This window comes from Monodelphis domestica, chromosome 5 (assembly GCF_027887165.1).
Source record: "Monodelphis domestica isolate mMonDom1 chromosome 5, mMonDom1.pri, whole genome shotgun sequence".
In the NCBI taxonomy this organism is placed as follows: domain Eukaryota; kingdom Metazoa; phylum Chordata; class Mammalia; order Didelphimorphia; family Didelphidae; genus Monodelphis; species Monodelphis domestica.
In genome coordinates, this window is record NC_077231.1 from 39,571,701 (window position 1) to 39,596,395 (window position 24,695).

The window sequence follows — 24,695 nt, forward strand, 5'->3', positions numbered from 1 at the left end:
GAATTATCAATAGTATCAATAAGTAGTGTGATCAAAATATCAATTAATAATGTCCTTAAGTTCTATTATCAATAAACAAATCATTTTTAATACCAGTAAGGATTATAAATCAGATCATTTATCAATAATAGCACTAAATAGAGGGGAAGGAATAAGCATTTATAAGGTGCCTATTATAAACCAGACTCTGTGCTAAGTGCAAATAACATCTCATTTCACCCTCAAAGCAGCCCTGCAAAGTAGGTACTGATCTGATCCCCATTTTACCATTATGGAAACTGAGGCAAATAAGCAAGCCTTAAAGGACTATATATAAACATTAGCTATTATCACCATTATTATTTGAACCTTCTAATCTTGTTTCCATTAAATGAAACAACACTGTCTGAAGTCTCCTGCCAAATTCTTTTTATCAGGTAGCCCATTGACCATGATTTCTTGGTCTTTTTAGGTCTAATCCAGTCAATTTTCAGAAACTATTTTCGAAAATATACCTGAACTCCATTACAAAATGCCTTGCAGATTAGTTATAGCATGGACTTTCTTCTTATCTCTTTTAAACAGAGTCCTGAGGGTGATATCTCTCATCAACTCATCAGAAAGTCACAAATATCATGGTTACACTCTCTTCTGATACCAACATGATGAATTCTGAATGTCCTTGCATTGTGTTTTTTTATTTAAATTCTCAACTGTTTGTTCCTCAAATCTCTGTGCCACCCACCCGCCCATGGCTTCCTAAAGATTCTCCTTTCTGCTTCACAGTGACAGCCCATATAGCGAGCATGGTACTTTGGAAGAAGTCGATCAGGATGCTGGTACAGAGCCTCACACCAGTGAAGATGGTATGCCTCATTTCACCATGGTGTCAAAAAATGTTCTCTGTGTGTATGTTTTTAAATAAGATGAATTCCCATTTTCAGAACTTACAATCAATCTCATTTGCAAGTTGTCATTGAAAATGACATACAATGTTCTCATTTCAGTGGAATTGCCTTTTCCCAAGCTACTCAACCCCACGCCTTTATCTACTTTCTTTTATCCTGTATCCCTTGTTTCTTTCTCTAGAAGGTTTGTTTTGGAGCTGTAGGCTTCTACAAGGTTTCTTCCCATTACCCAGAAAAATGTAGAATTAAAAAAATTAATGCTAGGTATTATATTAATACAAATAACTATCTAACCCAGTTGGCCAATTGTCAACTGTTTAATTATCATATACAAATAATTGGCCTGTACACATCATGTGTTTGTACTTTAAAGGAGCACTCTGAGTATGCTGGACAAAAGAAAAACTTTGGAGAAAAAGAGACAGAAAGACTGTGTGTGTGTGTGTGTGTGAGAGAGAGAGAGAGAGAGAGAGAGAGAGAGAGAGAGAGAGAGAGAGAGAGAGAGAGAGAGAGAGAGAGAGAGAGAGAGAGAGAGAGAGAGAGATGAGAGTGAAGAGAAGAGAAGAGAAGAGAAGAGAAGAGAAGAGAAGAGAAGAGAAGAGAAGAGAAGAGAAGAGAAGAGAAGAGAAGAGAAGAGAAGAGAAGAGAAGAGAAGAGAAAGACTGGAGAGAGACAGACAAAAAGAGAAAGGAGACAAAGAGGGGGAAGAGAGAGAAGAAACAGGCAGAAGAGGAACGACAGGAGAGGAGAGAAAGAAGAGACAGAGAGGGCAGAAAGACAGGAGGGACAAACAGATAAATTGAAATCAGAGAGAGAAGAGAAAGGCAGGAGAGAGAGACAGAGACAGACAGAGGAAGAGAGAGGAGACAAAGGGGGGAAGAGAGAAAGAGAGAGAAGAGACAGACAGAAGAGGAAAGACAGGAGAGGAGAGAAAGAAGAGACAGAAGACAGAAAGACAGGAGAGACAAACAAAAATTGAAATCAGAGAGAGATGTGTCCCACTGAAGCCATGCCAAAGCCTAATTAAACAAATTAACATAAGTATTGCAGGTTTCTTTTTCTGGTCTAAGCATTGTATTTTCCTTCCTCTGCTGTCTGATGACTTAACAGGGGTGTTTTTTCTTGTTGTTAGCAAATGCCCAATTGCTGGTTTTCTCTGTATCAATCTCCCAGGGAAATAGATAGCAGGTCAGATAGTGAAAGAACAAATGATGTTGAAGCCTCAGAGGGAAAACTTGGTGTATTTAGCATCTGGATAAAGTGGCAGGTAATGGAAACATGGGACATGACACCAGCACCCAAACAGATGGTCAGCCTTGCTAAGTTTTCTTCTCCTTTGGACAGAAAAAAGGATGGCCATTCAGGAAGGTGAGGCCACCACTCCTCTTCTCTTCTCTTATTTAGTCATTCATTGGAATCTCATCTGAGATCTCTGAAGCACTATTAGCCAGCGTCTTTGTTTGGGATTGCCCTGTCTTTTAAAGATACACAGAAATAAGTTACTCATTTCTCCAAAAAGATGGGTGGGTCCTACAGGAAAACAAGAAAGGGAGACATTTCTTAAAGCTTAGTTAAATTTCTTAAATGTAAAAATCTAAATTGCTTTTTTTTTTAATTCAGTGTGTGAATTTATTTTAAGTCAGTCTGAATGGCTGAAAAGGCAGCTAGTAAGATTTATTGCTCATTCATGAGGATGTTCTTTCATGACCTGGTTATTCTTTTATAATCTATATTTAGATGAAATAAAAAGGCCAACCTCTCTTGTTAAAATTTTCATAGAGGAAGAGATTATGATGGTCTGGAATCAGATGACCTCACTGCAGACCCCAGCTATGCTACTGTCTTCCTCCTATGTGACCTTGAGCAAATCATTATCTCTGTGACTTAAGTTTCCTCATCTATAAAATATTAAGCTCTTACTAGGTGCAGAGTTGAACTGGATAGCCTGTGAGGCATTTGTCAGCTCCTAATTCAGCCTCTTAGCTAATAACTGTAAACCATATGTGGATAAAATCTATCATATGACAATATAATGACACAAAGGCATGTTTTATAATTAGAGCTCTAAATAGGAATTTTTGTGCCTGGGGCAAGGAGGAGTGAGACTCGCCTGCCATGCACCCAAGGAAAGAAGCCTGCCATGGGATGCTGCAAAATTGTTTTTTTTCTAGGAAATTGGAGGAAGGCACTAAACAAGGGGCCAGCATACAGCCATAAGAGGATAAATCTGAGTAAGGCTATTAGTAACCTCTAAATTTTTGTTCCCTAGGAAAAAGTCCCAGTTGTCCCATCCTAGTTACAGTTCTGTTTATAACATAATCTTTAAAATGTCAAGTTCCAAATTAATATCATTTTGAGTCATTAAGAATTAAGTAGGGGCTGCTAGGTAGCTCAGTGGATTGAGAGTCAGACCCAGAGATTGGACGTCCTAGGTTCAAATCTGGCCTCACACACTTCCTAGCTGTGTGATCCTGGGCAAGTCACTTGACCCCCATTGCCTAGCCCTTACCACTCTTCTGCCTTGGAACCAATACACAGTATTGATTCCAAGACAGAAGGTAAGGATTTTGGGGGCAGCTGGGTAGCTCAGTGGATTAAGAGTCAGCCCTAGAGACGGGAGGTCCTAGGTTCAAATCTGGCCTCAGCCACTTCCTAGCTGTGTGACCCTGGGCAAGTCACTTGACCCCCATTGCCTAGCCCTTACCACTCTTCTGCCTTGGAGCCAATACACAGTATTGACTCCAAGACGGAAGGTAAGGGTTTAAAAAAAAAGAAGAAGAAGGTAAGGATTTTGTTCTGTTTTTTTTAAGAATTAATTAATATAAGTGAATAAATAAATAAATGAATCAAATACTGTTTTTACTCTTGTAAGGGGTACATTTGGGGTTTTGACTAATATATTATACTATGGTCACAAGGGATTTAATTCAATCCCAATAAAAATACTCAAGTCAGTTTGGGAATTCCATGGTGGTTTAATTAATATAGAGGGAAGGAATTAAGAAGAGAGAGGGAAAAGGCTATAAGATTTCTCCTGCCTAGCCTGAGCCAAGGGGAGTTCAGAGACCTCAGCCACAAGGCCTCCTCCAAGATTTAATCTAATTCAGCTACCAGCCATGAGGCCTCCTCCGAGATGAGGGGCCTCCTAGGAGGATGGCGTTTTAGAAAAGGTAAAGAAAAAAAAAAGGAATCAGTCTAAACTCTGAGAGAGCTCAGGGAAGACACCTCATATGACCCATGCCAAGACGCCAAAATGCTGCCACAAGCCACACTGCAATTTGAACCCAGCATCTCTGAGAGACCCCGAGTTCAACTCCTCCACCACCAAAAAGAGAGAATGGCAAGAGGAAGTGACGCGAATATACAGACCGTTTTTACATCACTTCCTGCGTCTCACATGTACCAATGGTAGCTTAAGCTTGACTTCAGACAACCCAGGGGGTCTGTCAGTTGTTTCTGATTTGTCACTTGCCAGCACATGTCTGTTACAGGCCATCCTCCTCAACACTTAATCCTTAAGTAGGGGTGTATACATTCCTATTTGTTAGGATTTTAAAGATTTAATCAGGGTGAAGAAAATCTAAAATTCACGCTCTTCTATTGAACACATAGATAATAGTAAAAATAAAATAAAAACCGCTAAAAATAAGTATTTTGTAGGCTGTTAAGTATATTTTTACAAGGTTCCTATATCATATTGGTTGTTATCCTGGTGAACCACAAATCCTAGTATTTGGGGAGTTACTAATAAAGTAATTCATTTTCAGTAAACTATTAGCTCTTGCCTCCTCTACCTAATGTTCATCCATTTCACTTAAGACCAGCTAAGTATGTTGCAAGCTCTTTGAGAATGGGGACTGTGTTATTTTAGTCTTTATTTTAATTTTTTAATTATTCAGTGTTATTATTTAATGTTTTAATGCCCCGGCCTCTGGAGTCATAAAGTCTTATCTTACCGAATTCAAATCTAGTTTCTGAAGCTTATTAAAAAGTCATTTAACCCTGTTTGCCTGTTTCCTCATTGATGAGCTGGAGAAGGAAATGGCAAACCATTAATGTATCTTTGTCAAGAAAAGCCCAAATGAGGTTACAAAGAGTTGGACATGACTAAAGAGAACAAATAAAAGCCCCTTGGGAAATATTTGTTGAATTGAGTAACACGAATTGTAGAGCTCTGATATCAGATTAGCAAAGACATTACACTTCTCTAAAAGTCTCGAAGCAAGTTGGTTCTTTTCAGCAGGAGTTCTTAACTGGAAGCTAATGTAAACTTTAAAAAAATATTTTGATAATTGTTTTTGTTTTCTTTTGCAGTCATACATGTTTTATTTTATGCATTTAAAAACATTCTGAGAAGGGATCCATGGCTTTACCAGACTCCCAAAGGAGGCGCTCACACACACACACAAAGGCTAAGAATGACTGCTTTAGACTTATAATCACTGTGTTTTTGTAGGCAGTTACTGAGGCTGTGGGCAGGTACAAGGGTGAGGCTGTTGGCAAGTCATTGAATAAATGGTAATTTTAAAAAAAGAATCAATTATCAATATTCACAAGAATTACGTTATATAAAGTCACCATGAACACTGAATTAGCAAATACTGAACCAATACTAATACTCCTAAGGGGGAAACATTGTGAACCTCTGAGCACAACTTTTTTTTTTTTAAATTCTTGCCTTCCATCTTAGAATCAATATTGTGTATTGGTTCCATGGCTGAAGAGTGGTAATGGCTAGGAATTGGGGGTTAAGTGACTTGGCCAGGGTCACACAGCTAGGAAATGACTGGAACCAAATTTGAGCCCAGGATCACCCATCTCCAACCCTGACTCTCAATCCACCAAGGTACCAGCTTCCCCCACATTTACTTTAGTGCATTGAATTGACAGCCAATGATATTATAACCTCTGGCTGAACAAATCTATTTTCTCCGTTAGGGACATCATAGCCTCCTCATACTTGGGAACACTAGACAGTGCCTCAGCGCCAAGCTAGGGGGCCATTTTAAACAACAAAATCTCCCCCCAAATTCAAAAAAATTTGGCACCAAATAGACCACCAAAAAAAGAACACTTGTTCACAGTATGAGAGCTAAAACAAGAAAGCAAAGGGTTCCCTCAATCAGCCTCAGCTAGAAATGGACTCAAGGGTTGGCTCAAATTCTTCATCACTCTGCCCATGACCTTGATTGCCTATGAATATTGATTTTAGGGTCACCAATAAATTTTAGCCAATAGGCAAATTTCCAAATATGGAATCAGAAAATGAGGGTTGGCTGATAATAAGAGATACAAGGGAGGAAAAAAAGAAATAGCTCTGATGTAGTCCAAAGATTGGTCACAGTCTTTAGATCATGCATCAGAGGCATGGTTCTATAGCCTAAGAACCTGGTCCAGTTGGAGATTTTTAGATAAGCATTAGGTCTTGGCTTATCTGATATCAGAGTCCTACAATTTATCCTACACAATTCAACAAATGTTTCTTAATCTCCGAGCTTGAGCTATCAGTATACAGTATTGATTCTAAAATGGAAACTAAGGGTTTTAAAAAAGAAAAGACATAATTTGTTTTTGCCATAATGTGCATTTCTTCTCAGAAATATAGACTAAATAGCTATTTCTTTGGAAATTGCCAGACCTTTGACACATGATATAAAGATTATATTCTAGAGCCAAAGGGCTAAAGGACTTTTAAATCCTATTAAAATTATTTGATCTGTGAGTGAATTTTAAAACTCTAATCATTCTTCCCTGAGTCACCAACATGAAATATTTAGTTAATAGGCCCTGAGATGAGGCCTTTTTCCCTTTTTTCTTTCAACATTTGAGATATGTAGTTATAATTAAAACAGACCTTAAGATGAGACATGGGTCTATTTTTTTCTAGCATATCTTAAATCCCAAGATCTTTCCTTTATTTCTTCAGACATGAGTTGGAATTTATCAATGGATAATCAACTTAAGTTAAGCTTCCTAGCCTAAAAATGAAATTAATTATTCAGTGTCATCAGAGAAGATATTACAAACCTAGTTTTTTTGTTGTTTTTAATTGCCAAGAGCTGCTTCCAAGGGAAACAGGAAAGCATTTCTCAGGAAATCTGAGACACATGGGTTGTTATGATGTATGTACATGTGTATTCTTCTAGCAGAAGAGCTTATGCTCACTTTTAACAAATTTGGCTTTGATCATGGCTTGGAAACATCCCTGCAAAAAACCTAACCCTATCCCCACCCCCTTTGGCCCCTTGGATTCCCATTTAAACATTTAATTACCTCCAAAGAAGCAGGAGAAACTGTAAATTGGAGGAAACTAAATATGAAATCAAGTTTGGCAATGTACTGAGTCTCAAACAACTTTTCTTGGTCTTTAGGAATTTAGGATCTGGGGCTGTAGTTATCAAGGATCAGAACAAAAAAAAAAAAAAAGCCAGAGTATGGGATTTATGCAAAACTTGCATTTTAAGTCAAGGCTTTTGGTTTGGGGAGCTAGGGATGCCAAGTTCATGGATCCTGAAAGTGTTCATAGTGATGGAAAAAAAAAAAACAGATTTTGTATTTGGTGTTAGAATATCAGTTTGAGCCAAAAAATATATATATATTTCTATAGGGACACTAGATTCAAGATTTATTTAACATAGATGCTTTTTTATCACCTTGATTTTTTAATCTAATGGATTATGAACTGCCTTATGTTCTTGAGTAGTAGTTTTTCCATGTGATAAATATTATCAACACGTCGCAATGAAATCACAGCTACTCCATCATTGTCAGTTTGATATTGTAGTAACCATGAAGGAAATTGCATTTCAGTGAAAGTCTTGATATATATCATTGCAAAGTTCAGAATATTGTTTTATTATGCTTTCATTATAACCTTAGAAGAAGGCTGCGGAAATGAAAATCTAAGATTTAATGTTTCTTTGCCTCAAAGCATACCAAACAACAACTTCAGAAATATTGCAGTTCTGGTTAATAATCAGTATTTTACACTGGCTTTGTGATCTGTTTATTGATTGATGTATTTTCTTGTCTGGATGATAAATGACCAATTAGCAAGTCTGTTTAGTTCTTATTTCTCCCAGTTCCCAAGCTCTATCTTAATGCAAAGTGTTTGTTTCACTTGCAGATAACAACAGAGTACAAATTAAAGTTTGGTCATTTTCCCTACTAGTTTTTAAGCCAGATGGGTGCTGGTCCCAAGTACAGGGACAAGCTCTAGAGAGGTTGAATAAAATGAGGCACGAAAAGAAAAAGAGGGTGACTAAATACAATTTACAAGTGGACTTTATTCAAGGATGCACAGTGATAGATGCAATTCTCCATGCATCCGCCCTCGGGGACATACCCAGGCCAATCACAACAGCACCCAAACTGTAATGAAAAGTCCATCTGGTCTAAGGAGCTATGTGTCCTTCTCCAAACCAATTTATATAGAATTCACCAAAAAGTGAACCTTAAAAAAAAAGTGAACCTTTAACCCTAAAACTAATACACAGCCTTTAAATCACAGGCTCTGTGGTTACTCAGTACCTGAAAGATTCTGGTTTAGAAAGAATAAATAATGCCTAATATACTACCCAAATTAAACAAAAAAAAAATTGTGCTAGCATCTGATAGTCATCTAAATAATCATATTAGACCACTGTATTGTACTTTAAATTTTCAAAGTACTTTGAAAAGCTTAGTCTTCATTAACGATTCATTCCACAAACATTTTATCAAGTACCTGCTAGTATGCAACACAGTGGTGGGGTAGAAATGAAATTTAGATGAGAGTTTTGCATTTCTGGAACTTACAGCCTAATAAATAATCACATCCATTCATGAAATCACCATTATCCCTACTGTACATATGGGAGACTTAAAGAAATATTCTCTAAAATTAGAGCCCAGTACTTCTAGGTTGCTAACCTTATAATGCCATTATGCTGGGACTTACTTCGGAAGCTTATTCCTTTTCCTTATTTAAGCATAGATGGTAGTTACTTATGCTTTCTCCCCTAAGTATACTACACTGACAAATATTTAGTCTTTGGTAAGAAATTATGGTAAGAATTGGGAATATAAAAATAGATGTATTTTTTAAAGGAATTATAAAGATAAATGATGCAAGCCCTGCTCACTAAGAATTTACAGTCAAATGGAAAGAAAGGCAATGATAATAATAATTGTATTATGGTTATTACAAACAAATTACTGTAATGCAAAGAAGAGTGAGATAAGTACAATGGAAGAGATACCAGCCAAGTGCTTTGAAAAATCTGGAGGAGAGATCACTTTTATCTGAAAAAGGAGGGCTTTTAAGGAAGAGCTGGCACCTGAATTGGTATAAAAGTGAAAATGGAAAGAGGCCATTCTAGGCATGGGAGGTAAATATAAAGATAGAAGGCAGAACAAGAATAAAGGATAGATGGTAGTTCAGTAGGATTAGAACCCAGAGTCTATGAATTATAGTATAAGAAACTTTAGAAAGCCTTGAATGCAAGGATTAATTTCTATTTTATCCAGTAGACAGTAAAGAGCTTCCATTACTTTTTTTTAGTTATGTTAGTAATATGACCCTAATCATTAATATAGTTTCAGGCAGACATGTGAAGGCTTTATTTAAATGGAGGGCAAGAAGTGGGAAGGGTAGTGTGGAGTATTTTATGATAATAGAGTTTAAATGAGAATAGCTAAAAAAAGAAGAAAATTCTAAGTAAGTAAATATTCTGACTTCATATTTTGAATGTAGGTATTAGAGAAGATGCTAAATAAACGTACTCTCCACAAGTAAGAATTATTACTGCTGCTTAATATTTGCTGCTGGGCATCAAAACCTCCGCATGTGATCAGGCAGATGGTGCCACTCCCAAAAGTTACTCTAACAAATGATCTTGAATGCCAGAGTGGATTTATGATTTCATTGAGGAACGCAACTGAAGCTCCTCTCTCCACAGTAGCAAGAGATCACTGAATTTGCAGACACCATTGCCTTTTGTCAGTCCTTATCCTCCCTGGCTTCTCTCTAGCATTTGACAATGTAGAGAAATGAGTTGCTTTTTCTGGGTATTCTCCTCCTGTGTCCGTATCACTGCGCTCAGTTCTCCTTCTGCCTTACTCCTCTGTGGTCTCCTTTGCTACGTCATTATCCATAATCCAGTTGCCTAACTAGAGGTCTGTCTTGTAGCCCCTTCGGCTCTGACTAGGGCTAGATATACAGATCTGGCATCATCTGCCAAGAGATTATAATTGACTCCTGATCAGTAAGCTCTTTGCTCATATAAAGATGGCGCTGTGTTCTAGAGGTTTCTTCTGGATCTGGCTCCCAAAGCTAAATTTCTAAAAAAGTACTCCAAAGGATTCATTCAATTATGGAAAAGAAAATTAAGGGAATTTGGAGATACCTTTCAGAACTTTGCTACTAACTTCCTAAGCCCACTGTCTCCCTTACTGATTTTTTTTTTAATATGGCTTCCTCACAGAATGTGAACCCATTGAAGCGATAGCCAAGTTTGACTATGTTGGGAGGTCCGCCCGAGAACTGTCCTTCAAGAAGGGGGCCTCACTGCTCTTATATCACCGAGCATCTGAGGACTGGTGGGAAGGAAGACACAATGGAATTGATGGCCTCGTACCTCATCAATACATTGTGGTACAGGATATGTAAGTATCACCCAATCTTGCCAATAACCTCTAAGGGCCCTGTGCCTGAATGATGGGGAACATATTCAGAACTGGGATATTCTTTCTTAAAATAGAAAATCGACCCATAGAACAGAATTATCCCACAAGGATCTCATGAAAGAGTTCCAAAGGGACTGTTACAGTTCATTAGCACTTCCCTCTCCTTTAACAATTTCTCCCCCTTTCCCCCTTCTTCATGCCTGTCCATGATTGTACTGTTAGGTTTGGGAGTAGATCAGGGATGATTGGGAAATTATTTTGATTTTCTTTCCAAACCCTCACATTCTGTCAATAGATTCTAAGGACAAGAGCAGCAAGAGATAGGCAATTGGGGTTAAGAGACTTGCCCAGGGTCACATAGCTAAGAAGTGTCAGAGGCTAGATTTGAACACAGGTCCTTCCAACTTCAGATCTGTCTCTTAATCCACTGAACTACCTAGCTGCCCCTGCCATCGGAAATTGTTGAAGAGAGAATTTCTCTTAGAGGTTTCATATTCCCAAGAATAAAACCTACTTTATAAGGATTGCTTACGAGATAAGGTGGCCTCGATCATTCCAACAGCAGGTGTGTTGGTGCTTCTGCATAGAATTCAGTGGAAGAAGCAGTTTTATCTCGTACCTGTTTATTGCCTTAAGGACCAGGTCTCAGAGGGGAAAGAGAAAGGTCTATGGTACTAAAAACATTCACAAGTCAGCAGGCATTCCCTAAGTGCCTACTCTTTGCCAATAACAGCAAAATCTAACATTTAAGTCTAATCAAGTCGGCAACAATTTGTTTAGCACTTACTATGCTCCGAGCATCATGCTATACAGCAAAGATGCAGATACAATAAAAAAATAGACAGTCCCTGCCCTCAAGTAGCTTACATTCTAATGAAGGAGACCAAATTGTAAACACGTGGATACATATAAGATGTATACATGGAACTGATGAGAAGCACTCAGCATCTAGCTCTTAAAAATTTACTCTCTACAATATTTCATTTGATCTTCACAATAACTCTCACAAAGTGAGTACTACGGGTATAATTTTCCCCATTCTGCAGATGAGGAGGGAGCAGTCAGATGATACAATACATGCAAAAGAGTACCAAACCTGAACTAAGGAAGATTCATCTCCCTGAGTTCAAATCCAGCCCAGATTCTTAACTAGCTGAGTGTTCCTGGGCAAGTCACTTAACCCTGTATGCCTCCAATTCCTCATTTATAAAATGAGCTGGAGAAGGAAATGGTAAACCTCTCCAGTATCTCTGCCAGGAAAACCCCAAAAGAGATCATGATGAGTTAGACATGACTGACAAACAACTAAACAATAATATAAATGAGGAAACTGAGGCTCAGGCGACTTACCCATAATCACACAGTTGGTAAATATGAGGCAAGACTAAAATCTGTGTAGCTCCTAACTTCAGCACTTATTCCAATGTCCATGCTGCTGCCATCTCCTTTGTAGCATCTCTGATGACAAAGACACAGCTTAGAAAACCCCTCAACTCTTAATGGAGATAGCCCAGAACCCTAAGCACTTTGGGAATTGTAGACCTCTAGCCCACCCCCCAACTAGAGACCCGGCCATCACTCAAGGAAGCAGTCACTGTAGTGACACTCTAGCTTCCTTGCCACCGCCATCTTTGTAGACCTGGCCAACCACCACTGATGGGTTCTGGGCATGGTAGCACTCTTCACACAATCGGTCTTGCTTCCATCTCTGAAATCATCATCCCAGAAAGCAACCCCAGTGGAGCTAAAATCCAACAACTGTTTCTGTGGTTGCTGTATCCCATGATTCCTCAGGACCCACAGCTACTAAAGAACCAGAAAAGAAAGTCCTTGACACTGTTCAGACATCATATATGACTTTATCACTAGAAATTACACTGAAGAAGACTTATGACCATCTGCTTTGCTGCTGTGCCCCAGGGACCCCTGAAACCTTCTATACATATTGTCTCTCTAATTAGGATGGGAACCCCTTGAGGAGAGACTCTTTTCTATTTGTGTCCCCAGAACTTAGCACAGTGGAAGTGTTCTGTTATAAATTAAAGCTTCACACCTTCCCTCATCATCTCATCACAGGTAACTAGCTTCATCCTCTGCTCTTTTATTTGCAGGGATGATACCTTTTCTGATACACTGAGCCAAAAAGCAGACAGTGAAGCCAGCAGTGGGCCCGTTACAGAAGATAAGTCTTCATCCAAGGACATGAACTCCCCAACTGACCGTCATCCCGATGTCTATTTACCCAGGTAGGCTTGGCCTGGTAGTCATGTCCCTCTGTATCGCCTGCCAGCGGGGCATAAAATGGCAGGATTTAGAGCTGAAAGGGACCTTGGAGATCATCTAATCTCCATCATACAAGCAAGAAAAGTGAAGCCCAGATACGGTGGCAGAGCTTTGACTGTGTCCAGCATTCCTTCTGTTCCACTGCATCTTTGAATTCACGTTGCCCAGCATACTTAAAGGAACTCATTCCCTTGTTCTTTTCATTTTTTTTAGACAAAGAAAAAGGGCTGAACCACCCCTTCCTTCAAGGCGTCCTGGCAGGACCAGTGATGGCCACTGCCCTATCCACCCACCACATTCACTTTCCAACTCCTCAGTTGACCTTGGGTCCCCTAGCCTGTCCAGCCACTGCAGCCCCCGAGCCTTGCTGCAGAACCGCAGCTTCAACAATGATAGCCCGGAGAGAAGGCGCCGTCCTGGCCATGGCAGCCTGACAAACATCAGTAGGCATGATTCTCTAAAGAAGATCGACAGCCCTCCCATTCGGAGATCAACATCATCGGGCCAGTATACAGGCTTCAATGACCATAAACCATTGGACCCAGAGACAATTGCTCAGGTAGGATGCTGGTTTGCGTTTGTACTGTTTTGTTTTCTTTTGGTAGAATTTCTGTAAATGGGGGAGAAAAATTTTAAAAAGGTCTTTGTATGTAAAAGAAGAAGATTCCAGGTGTCTTCTGGAAGTCATCTAAAAGACCAGGGAAACAACCAAGTAGAACCCCGATGGTGGTTCTAGTGTAAACATTAGTTACCTTGAATGACGCCATCTCTCCCCAAACCAAGGAGGGATAGACAGAAATGGCAGAAATGTAGGAGGTAGTGAGAAAAACCCAGATTGCACTTCTTAGAAATCCATGAAATGGGAACTTCAAATCCATTTTCACTTATTTATAGGAATAATTGACTCTAATGAAAATAGAACTTAAACAACAAAACAAAACTAGTCAACCAAGTTTAAACATAACCCTAAATGGCAAATTGGCTGTTTCTCTCCCTTGCTATACTCAGCACTCTTTGGCCTTCTTTTTTTTTCTTTTGTGTTTGACTTTTACCCATCACCCAGACAGGTGAGCAGGATCACTCTTTTTTAACATTATTTTTAACCCTTACCTTCTGTCTTAGTATGAATTCTAAGATAGAGTGACAAGGGTTAGGCAGTGGGATTAAGAGACTTGTCTAGGATCACACAGCTAGGAAGTGTCTGAAGCCAAATTTGAACCCAGGACCTCCTGACTCCAGGCCTGGTGCTCTGTCTGCTGTGCTACCAAGCTTCCCCTCCTTTTTTAACTTTTAGAAAAAAATTGCTTATGCACATGTGATGATTTATATTATTAATCTCTGCTGGTTGAGAAAAATACATGATGAAGAAACTACATCAATTCAAAAGTACTTTTTATCACAATAGCACCTTCAAAGCTTGAAAAGAAAAGTAATCATGCAGATAGAAGCATGCTGCATTGCAAGTACTAAAAGGAGATCAAGATGGCACTACTTAGGAGGCAGATGGATTCACAGGCCCCTTGCAATAGACTCTGCAAGTACCTGGGCTTCTGATGCCCACAGATAGGAACCACCGACACAGACCATTAGAAAATATTTTTGTACGCAGTCCAAAGAAAGATGAGCCATGCAGTGCTAAACATAGTGCATTATTGCTATAGCCATCCATGTCATTGGTCACAAACATGAAGATTAAGTAAGTAAAAACAGAAGGGAAATGGAAGGAATGAAAAATGGGGAAGCAAAAAGTAGAATTCTTTTCTAATTTAAAACTCTCACAAGGGGGTAGTTAGGAGGTTTGGTGGATTGAGGGCCACACCAAGAAAGAGGATATCCTGAGTTCAAATCTGGTCTCAGAAACCTCCTAGCTGGGTGACCCTGAGCAAGTCACTTAACCCCATTGCCTAGCCCTTACCCCACCTTCTGTTTTGGAACCAATACATAGTATTGATTCTAAGGCAGAAGGTAAGAGTTTGGAAGGAAGGAAAGGAGGGAGGGGAAGGTAGAAAGGAGAGAGAGGAAGAAGGAAGGAAGGAAGGAAGGAAGGAAGGAAGGAAGGAAGGAAGGAAGGAAGGAAGGAAGGAAGGAAGGAAGGAAGGAAGGAAGGAAGGAAGGAAGGAAGGAAGGAAGGAAGGAAGGAAGGAAGGAAGGAAGGAAGGAAGGAAGGAAGGAAGGAAGGAAGGAAGGAAGGAAGGAAGGAAGGAAGGAAGGAAGGAAGGAAGGAAGGAAGGAAGGAAAGATTTGTAAGCAGTCCAAGGAAAGATAAGCCCCACAATGCTAAGTGTAGTCTGTGGGCTTATTGTTAAGACTGTCCATGTCATTGATCACAAACATGAGAATTAAGTATGTAGCAATGATAGGACATAAAAGGGAAATGGAAGGAATGAAATATGGGGAAGCAATAAAGTTGAATTCCTTTCCATTTTACAAAGCACTCAAGGACCCTTGTACCACAATGCTCGACCCCCAGCCTATTTTCTTATTGCTATTGCTCTAGTTCCTCTCTGGGACTCACAGAATCTTGGAAGGCAATTTAAATTGCGGAATTGTTCAGTACCGAAAAGTTTAAACTGATTGTAAGCAGCCCCGCCTTTTGAAAGCAGAATCAAACAAGCTTTGGGTTCATTATTATATGTTCACAGAACCCTTTAGTACCTTCGATAAACCCATGAAATTGCTGGTTTTTTTGTAAGCACAAGAAATGTGATTGGAGGATGCAAGGAGGAAGGGAATGAAGAGGTGAGAGGCAGAGTCATAAACTTTGTGTAATTCTTTTGAGTCTGGATTCAGAATTTCCTTATATTCCAGCAAACAGGATGTGATTGAACAGAGAAGTAGCCTTTGTGCATCTTCTCCTAAACAGATACATTAAAAAAATGACAAATCCGGGGCAGCTGGGTTTCTCAGTAGATTGAGAGCCAGGCCTAAAGATGGAGGTCCTGGGTTCAAATGTGACTTCAGACACTTCCTAGCTGTGTGACCCTGGTCAAGTCACTTAACTCCCATTGCCTAGCCCTTACCACTCTTCTGTCTTAGAACCAATACACAGTATGGATTCTAAGACAGAAGGGGGGAATTTTTTTAAAAAGAAAAAATAAACTAAATCTACATCTTTCAAGGAAAGTAGGAATAGCATATGAAAGTCATCTCCTGGAAAGTGATGTCATCATCCAGTGTTCCATGTAATGATTTCCAGCTCTGCCTTGCATGCAGGAATCTCCCTCCACACTGAGACTTAAATGTTGCAGCAAGTACTAGTGGATATGACATTATAGTGTGGATACAAAAAAAGATAACAACATGGATAATATGGGGAGGAAAGGGGTGGGGGGGGTTTACTCAAAACTACTCAACTCAATCTCCTCCAAAGAGTAGGTTCTCTTTTAGAAGCTGCAATGGCTACATGTGGCAATTATTGAACGCAGTGCATGGTTTAGCTACTGTATCTTGATTGTCTGCAGCTGGGTTGGATTCCCAAGAACATGACTTTCTTTCGAGAGATGTAGTCATTGTGTCTCTACTCTGGTTTCACCATAAATTAAATAGTCAACATGCAAGTCCTCCGACAAATGATGTCAGAGTTCAGGTGTGTGTGTTGGCGACACGCCATCAGATTTTAGGCTAAAATCATGGACTCTTGAGACTCTTGCCATTCTTCACCTTTTTTTTTAATTACCTAAAATCACGTTTTTCCTTTTTAGATGGGGGTCTGGTGCTTTTCACTAATACGGGGAGTTTCTGGGGTGGAGAAGCCCTCTGCTCTTATAATTTAACAAGAGTTGTAGAGAGGAAACAGCTAGGTAACACAGCAGATAGAATACCAGATCTGAAGTTGGGAGGATCTGGGTTCAAATCTGATCTGAGACCTTTCCTAGCTGTGTGACCCTGGACCAATCACTTGCCACTCTTCTGCCCTAGAATCAATACTTAATATCAATTCTGAAATAGAAGGTAACAGTTTAAAAAGAGAAGTCATAACTTGGAGTCAAGAGAGATTGAATGCTTTGTTATTCCTATGCCTATAGGTCACACAGGAGGGACAGTATGTCGGAAATATATGTTATAGCTAGTCTTCCTGGCTTTAGACCTAACCATTATGCCATGCTGCCTTTCCTAAAGTCATGGTTTCATCTAAAATACTATAAGTGAAAGACAATTTATATGAACATGCGGACCCCCACTGGCAACATCCTATTTGAGGAGAGTGGGGAAGGGCTGGGATGCTTGTGGGCAAGATCTCTTATGTAGATAGGAAGAAAAGTAAGGTAAACATATAGGAAATGTGTGTAATATCTGCTTTTTCTTTATATATGGAAATACTTGTTTTTGTAAGCATTTTGTTTGGAAGGATTCTCAGAGACGTTCCAGCTTTCACCACTACTGAGCCACCATCTTGCCTCAGCTCTCTTTGTATACATTTAAAATAAAAATAGTTTTTAAAAGGGAAAAAAAAATAAAATAAAATACTGTGTTAAGAAGGCAGCTGGGTGGCTTAGGGAATGGAGAGCCAGGCTCAGAGATGGGAGGTCCTGGGTTCAAAACTGACCTCAGATACTTCCTAGCTGTTGAGTTGACCCTGGATAAATCACTTAACTCCTACTACCTAGCTTTTACCATTCTTCCACCGTGGAACCAATAGACAGTATCAATTTTAAGATGGAAGGGCAGGATTTTTATTTATATATACACACACACACACACACACACACACATTTAAGTATATGTGTGTGTATATATGTATATGTATATGTGTGTATATAAATAAAATAATTATGTTAAGAGAAGCCTGTCACCCAACACTGTGCTTGGAGTTTAAAGAGGAATGCATTTACACATAGAAATGTTATATATGAATATAGGATGAATAACTTCTCAAGTAATGCCTGTTTTTTAATTTTTTTAATTTTTAAAAAATAATTTTTAATTGGGTTCTTCCCACATTCATTCATTCATTCTCAAGAGTTCCATCTTCTCTTCCTCTTTCTCACTGGCTTCAGGATATCGAAGAGACAATGAACACCGCCTTGAACGAACTCCGAGAGCTGGAAAGGCAGAGTTCAGCAAAGCATGCCCCGGACGTGGTGCTAGATACCTTGGAACAAATGAAAAACTCCCCCACACCTGCCTCCTCCACTGAATCCCTCAGCCCTCTCCACAATGTGGTGCTCCGGAGCACCGAGCCTCAGATCCGACGTAGCACGAGCTCTTCCAGTGACACAATGAGTACTTTCAAGCCCATGGTGGCACCCAGGATGGGCGTGCAGCTGAAGCCCCCAGCTCTTAGGCCAAAACCCATCGTTCTTCCAAAAACAAATCCAACTATAGGACCCACACCTCCTTCTCAAGGGCCAGCAGACAAATCGTGTACGATGTAAAAAAACAAACCAACAAACAAACTGATGATCCAGAAGGTAGAAAAAGGGGTTGAAGAAAGGAACAGAATTGTGGGGGGGAAAATGTCAAGGCTTCTTGTCTTCATGAGTTTTGTGCTTGTAACTGGAGATACTCTGGCTTTTCTGTCTTTTTGAATGTAACGTCTGAGACTTGCTACATTAACACAGGCATTTGTATTTTGTATTTTGTTTTCTTTTTAAAAAAGCTGGACATTTCTACATGTTTTAAAGACAATAGAAACACATTAGATTTACTTGAAAAATCAATGCTGCACCACTTGTAAAAAGAGATTGGAGCACAGTATGGTACAGGATGTCACAGATTTAGCCTAGCTGATGTTAGGAAGAGATTTCCTGAGTGAAGGGATGGAAAATTAAGGACCAGAGTTTGTGGGGATTTTAGCCCCTGCCAGCAGACTGTATGGAGCTGGGATGATGGGTCAAAACTGATAAATGTAGTGGCGAGAGACGATTCAGTGATCGTGTCAGATCTCAGACACAGAAGGCATGCACTCCACAACTAGGCTTGTCACTGATGCAGATTAGTACCCCTGGATCAGCCCAGGCTTGGGTGAGATGGGTGGTTTAATTATTCCCCACCTATAAGAATGGCTTATCCAAAGTCTGGGAAGTATGTCATGATTGGAATAGCCTCGGATCAGATTTAGAAGATCCCATCTGAAGCACTGCTCTGCTACTTACTACTTGTGTGATTTTGGGCAAGTTACATAATAACTCTGGGCCTTGGTTTCCTCATCTATAAAATGGGATTGGAATGGATGACCTCTAAGATCCTATCCAGCTCTAAATCTAGGATGCCATAAGCCTAAGACTTATTATCCATGGGAAACCTACATAATTATACTTGAGTTTAACTGGGGAGAAGGAAGATGACAACAACCACTTTTCTAGAGCTATCAATATTATTCTTTTCATGAATATAAATAGAATCCTGGGGCTTTGAAAGGTCACCTAATTTATCCCTCTCCCCTCAGGTAAGACTGCACTATACTGATGAAAATCCTGTTATTAAAGGCTGCCAGCTATTCATACTAATACCTCTCGCTGATGTATTTTTAAGTAATTGTCATAAAGCTCTTTTTTATATATAACCCAGATCCTTGCGCTGACCTTAATGGAATGGCGAACACACTCTTTGAATCTCGTATCCCCTTTGGACTTTGCTTCCTCAAGCTAAATAATCCTCGTGTCTTTTCAGTTTCCCCAAAGATATGATGTTCTGAATTTTTAATCATTTTTTGAGAATCTTTTATAAATTCTCTCCAAGTTCTTTAAATTAGTCATTGCTACAACCCAGAACTGACCTTAGTGCTCAAGGAAATCTCTGACCTATTTTTAATCAAGTGTTCTCATCTCCTGGCTCTGCCCTAAAAGCTCATGGAAGAGAGAGATGGAAGGAATCTTAAAGACCACTGAATCCAAATCCCATATTTTACACATGAAGAAACTGAGGCCCAGAGATATTATGTGACTTGTCTAATGGCACATAGATAGTAAGCAATAGGAGAAAAAAAAAGAATTCAAACCTAGGTCTTCTGACTTGAAATCATTGTTCTTCCCACCATATCATGCTGCCTCATGCATAAACTATATCTTCATGTTCAATTAGGCACCATTTTGATTTTATAAATAAGAAAACTGAGGCTTACAGAGATTTGAACCCCCTACACAATCTCTTTCACTCTTCCACAATTTTGAAAGGTTCTAGGTGACTTTAGTTACCATGAGAGATAGGACTATTTTGAATAACCTGTAACCCATTTCAAGAATATCCCTCTAGACTTCTTCCAATGTTCCTTCCAGCTCTTGATCCTGTCTCTGCATCCAGGGGCAAGCTTGTTCCTTCACTATAAAACTTTATTACAAATTGGCTTGTTACCCACTAGGACCATCCATATCTTTTTTCTTCCATGCTTCGACACATCCAGGTTTGTCTGTTTTGTCTTTGCACAGATTTTTTTCCCTGTTCCCAAATTTATTACCCTAAATTGGCCTTATAGGACAGCCCTTTCTTCCTTCCTTCCTTACCTCCCCACCACTGATTGCTTCTTCAGTTTACAAAGACCACTTTAAATCCTGGGTTATATTTTTCAAGACAGTAACTTCATTCTCTTCATCTATAAAATAAAGAGGTTGATCTTTAGTGCCCATTTCAACTTCTTTGCTTCCTAGAATTCTAATTCCCTTCCCATCCTTCCACCCCCAAACTGTTGTCATTGGCAAAACTAACTAAACAGTTTGAGGTTCTCTGTGCCATCATGAGTGACTGGATAAAAATATTCTTCCAATTAAATAAGTGAAAGACCCAGAAGCAGTCTCGGTAGGTTAGAACTTCTACCCCTAGATTAACACCAATCCATTAGTAATTGCTCTGGAGTTATTACAAGTAGACTTTACTAGACTAGCTCCAGGAAGAGAGGGACCATATTCTAAATACTTTTAGTGCCTAGCATAGGGCTTTGTATATAGTAGGTGCTTAATAAATATTTCTTTAAACCATCCAACTGGTTGTGTGCCTGCCCATCTTGTGTCTAAAATAAAGGGTGTGATTTTTTAGCCTTCATCATTCAAGAAGGACTTGGAGCCTTTACTAAAATCCAAAGTGATCACATTGATTTCTCTCCCTTGATTTACTAGACTAATTCTTCTGCCTCAAAGATTAAATGAATGAGAATGAATTATGACACCCATGCCTACTACTACTACTCACCAAATGGATTTCTGATGGATTTTTCCCTAGTATTTTTCCTAGGTATAGACATGATGCCCTGGTAATAACCTGGTCCATTCTGTTCATTTTACAGATGGTAAAACCAATGCCCACAGAGATTGTGACCCTCTGTATCATCTCCCTCACTCTTCCACCGATTTTGTTGGTTTTAGATCCTCTGGGAAATATCACCATATCTGACAGTAGGGAATAACATTTTGCCTATCTAAAGGTCTTTGTCTAGAAGACTTCTAAAGCCCCTTCCAGCTCTGGACCTTTGGCCGTGGAATTCTAGGATACAATTTCCCTCAACATAAAAACCTCCCAAGTTTTCCCCTCCAACTTGGTTTCCACTCTCCCTACCTCCTTGTTCCCAGAACCTATTATTCGTTGGATAGGACATACTTTGGTAAAATAAATTTCAATGTTTTAGGAACAAGAGAAGGGTGATCAAAAATGTTGAGCCAGGGAGATAGTCACAAAAGTCATCCAAAAAACAGAAATGTTTAATTTTTCTCTTCTGTATTTGTGTGTGTGTGTGTGTGTGTGTGTGTGTGTGTGTGTGGCAAGTTGCATAATCCCATTCCCCAGCTTTAGCTTTTCAGGCCTTTGCTCTTTCTGTGAACTGCTCCTCAGCAATCCTGCCCAAGGTTCTACCTTATATGGCATTGGCCTCTGTGATTTAAGATGGAGTGATACTCCGAAGACAGCTAAAAGCACAAGACCAGAGGATTTCGCAGGGACTCAGAGGTCAGCAGTTTCTTAGGCAGAATATCTTCTGGTCTTTCCTTCATTGTTCCTCCCTGGTCCCTAGCCTCCTGCTGGATTCCCAAAGACTCATTATTTGTGCTAGCACACGAGAGGGACCTTATTCAGAAGCACAGCAAGGGAAGGATGAGGATAAAGCTATCCTTGCCTTGCTTCAAGAATCTTCCACTTCCAGATCTGAAATCAGATGGCCACTATACAAAGTTGCCAAAATCAACTTCTCCTTGATGCCCTTTTGACACAGGACAAAGATGCCCTACCTCGGTGACTATGCAAAGACCCCAAGGAGCTGTGGCTGAGTTTCTTTGTGAGGTCTAAAGTCATGCAGTAAGGTCATTGAAAATGTCAACTAAAGAGGAATCCCCCTTGGCACCCCTTAACCTTTACAACTAACCACTGTTAGGATGGAGCATCCTAACACCACACAAAGACTAGAGAAGGATTGGCCTGTGTCGTTGAGAATACTAAGATCATTTCTGATTTCAAGCTTATAAAAACTCACTAATAGCATCATTGGGGAGTGGGGAATGGGTGAACCATTTTATTTGATGGAACCAATGATGCTTAACTCAGTTCGTAGAATTGAAGTTTCTATTCCATAGAGTCCTTTGATGTTAGTTATTCCACGAAAGTCACTTTTTTGGTAGGGAAGCAAGTGGAAAGGATTGAAGGTCAAGAGAGAGAAAGGTATATTGGTATACTTTTTTTTGAAAAGTATTTCACAGACACTTGTAACATGGTCAACGGTCCTTTGTTAGACTGGGAGTGAGAGGAAAGAAGAGAAAAGGAAGGGAACATGTCAACTCCAATGAATAGCAGTTTTGCACATTTTAACAAGATATTATAACTTTTTTTAAAAATTATTTTCCATGCCTGCCTCATCCATAGGATAATTTATATCAGGTTCTTACATGTATACAGTGCCACTGCCCTATAGACTCTGGCTGAGAAACATGTCTCAGTGGAATTGTCTCTAGAAGTAAAAGTGGTTTCAGTTATGAGTTGCCTGTCCTAATAGTAGTATCTCACTGGAATTTTTTTCTGGGCCCAAGTTAATTGGGGAAAAGGAGAAATGAGTATCTCACGCTTAGTTTCCTTAGCATGAGAGGCCAGAAAAATGGGTCTCTTCAGGATTTGAGAATGACTTCGCCTCTCTGGGATTTTCTAACTAAATAAGGATTTGCCAGTCAACAGGGAATCCAAAATCCAGAGTGTCATCCCCAAGACGTGACCGAGAATCTATGCAGTGGGTTTAGGAACAAGCCTTCAGATTTTGGATGCTATTTAGAATTGGCAGTGGTATGTATCCCTTTGTCCTTGGTCTCTGAAAACTGTAAATAGCAAGAGTGGTCTTGAAAAGATGGCATATAAGGGTCTGCTTTGGGACAGAGTCCTATCTTTGGGGCATCAGGCGGTGTGGAAGGGAAGGCTACCACTCTATAACCAGGGCCACCATCTATCTAGCTTGTTTGAATCGAGCATCTCTGGCCTGATAACCCTGACCTCCAGCAGGATTCTGAGGTCAATCCCAGTGTCTGGGTGCCTTTGGGACTTCCTGTCCAGGACCAAGAATTACTTTTATAATCTTTATAGTAAGATTAGTAGGATCAGTGGAACAAACTGGAATTTCAGCTTTCATTCACATGCAGTTCTAGCCTAGTATTGTTTCTTAAAAAAGAAAAAATAGCCTATGTGGTATAATTGAGATGGATCCTGTATCTTTAAATTCCATAGGGGATTTTATGTGTCTAAATAATGTACTGCATTCCATAATGCTTATCTTAGAAACTGTCTAGTAAAAGAAAATATTAGGAACCATGCATTTTGTGGATGCCCCCAATCCCCTTAGAGCATTCACACAAGTTCAATGTGTAGTTTGATGGTTATTATAGCTATTTAAAGTGTAGTAAGTGGATATGTAACAGGAAAGACTGAGACAACTACAGATGTACTTGAGTAAAGGTAACTGCTGCACACCTAATTCAATCAGTATTGTCCTTCACTACCGTTTGATCAATGGCAGTCCCGGTGGCTCCCTGTTTGTGACTGTTACCTACCTAATTGTGTCAGTGTACATCTGTAGTATGTACATGTGAAAGTGCCTTTAAATTTTTTAGAGGAGCTTTGGCCTTGCTCTGTACTGTTGCATTCCCTCCGTCTCCTGCCCCGACCTCCCAAAGCGCCTCCCCTCCATTTCTTTTCTACTTGCCCACCTCCTCCTACCTGCTGCTTTGCCCCTTGTGTTCCTATGTACTCTGATATCGTCTTGCCTTCTTCCTGGCCCTCCCTCCCTCACACCGCCTCATCATTCCCATTGGGTCCCCTCGGTGTCCAAGATGGCGGTATGGCCATTGTGTTCCCCTGTGCTCTTGTGCTGCCCGTTTCCATTACATTCCTTCCATCCTTTGAGATGAAAAGAAAGGGTGATGATTTTACAGTTCTGGAAGAAGCAATGTTCTGTTAATCTGTCGTGACGATGCACTTTTATGTATAATACTGTACATTTCGGCATGGACCATTACAGGCTTCAGTACGCATTCAGATTTGTTCCTCATAGTGTATCTTTATAATAAAAAAAAAAGATAGTCTGTCTGCTCTTGTCTGGTTCCAATTTGGTGTGATTCTTGCTGTGGTGTTTGGGCTTTTTTGGAGGAGGGGGGTCATTTTCCTCTGGACGTTCTTTGTTGTGTTAAGGGATATGAAAATATAAGCTTAAAAAATGCTGGCCATCAATTACATTTCTGTTCTCTAGACTTTGTAAAATTGGATACTCTGCAACCCGCCTGTGTTATCCTCAGAAGTTGGAAGATGCAGAGAGTCAAATTCAGGCTCAGCATCAGTGATCCAATTAGAACGGTCGAATGGACTGCTTCAAGAGCTAGTGGGTTGGGGGCAGCTGGGTGGCTCAGTGGACTGAGAGCCAGGTCTAGAGATAGGAGATCCTGGATTCAAATTTTACCTCAGACA

At 39.8% G+C, this 24,695-nt stretch overlaps 1 protein-coding gene across 2 annotated transcripts in view; it reads left to right on the plus strand.

The window, feature by feature from the left end:
* SRGAP1 (SLIT-ROBO Rho GTPase activating protein 1) overlaps positions 1-24,320 on the plus strand; it is a 340,469-nt gene extending 316,149 nt beyond the window's left edge. For both annotated transcript variants that reach the window (XM_056800690.1, XM_056800689.1), the window contains exons 18-22: positions 766-845; positions 10,352-10,532; positions 12,665-12,799; positions 13,050-13,395; positions 17,834-24,320. In XM_056800690.1, coding sequence (XP_056656668.1) covers positions 766-845; positions 10,352-10,532; positions 12,665-12,799; positions 13,050-13,395; positions 17,834-18,211 — 1,120 coding nt within the window. In that variant the 3' untranslated portion in view covers positions 18,212-24,320. The remainder of the gene's footprint in view (positions 1-765; positions 846-10,351; positions 10,533-12,664; positions 12,800-13,049; positions 13,396-17,833) is intronic.
* The last annotated feature ends 375 nt before the right edge of the window (positions 24,321-24,695 follow it).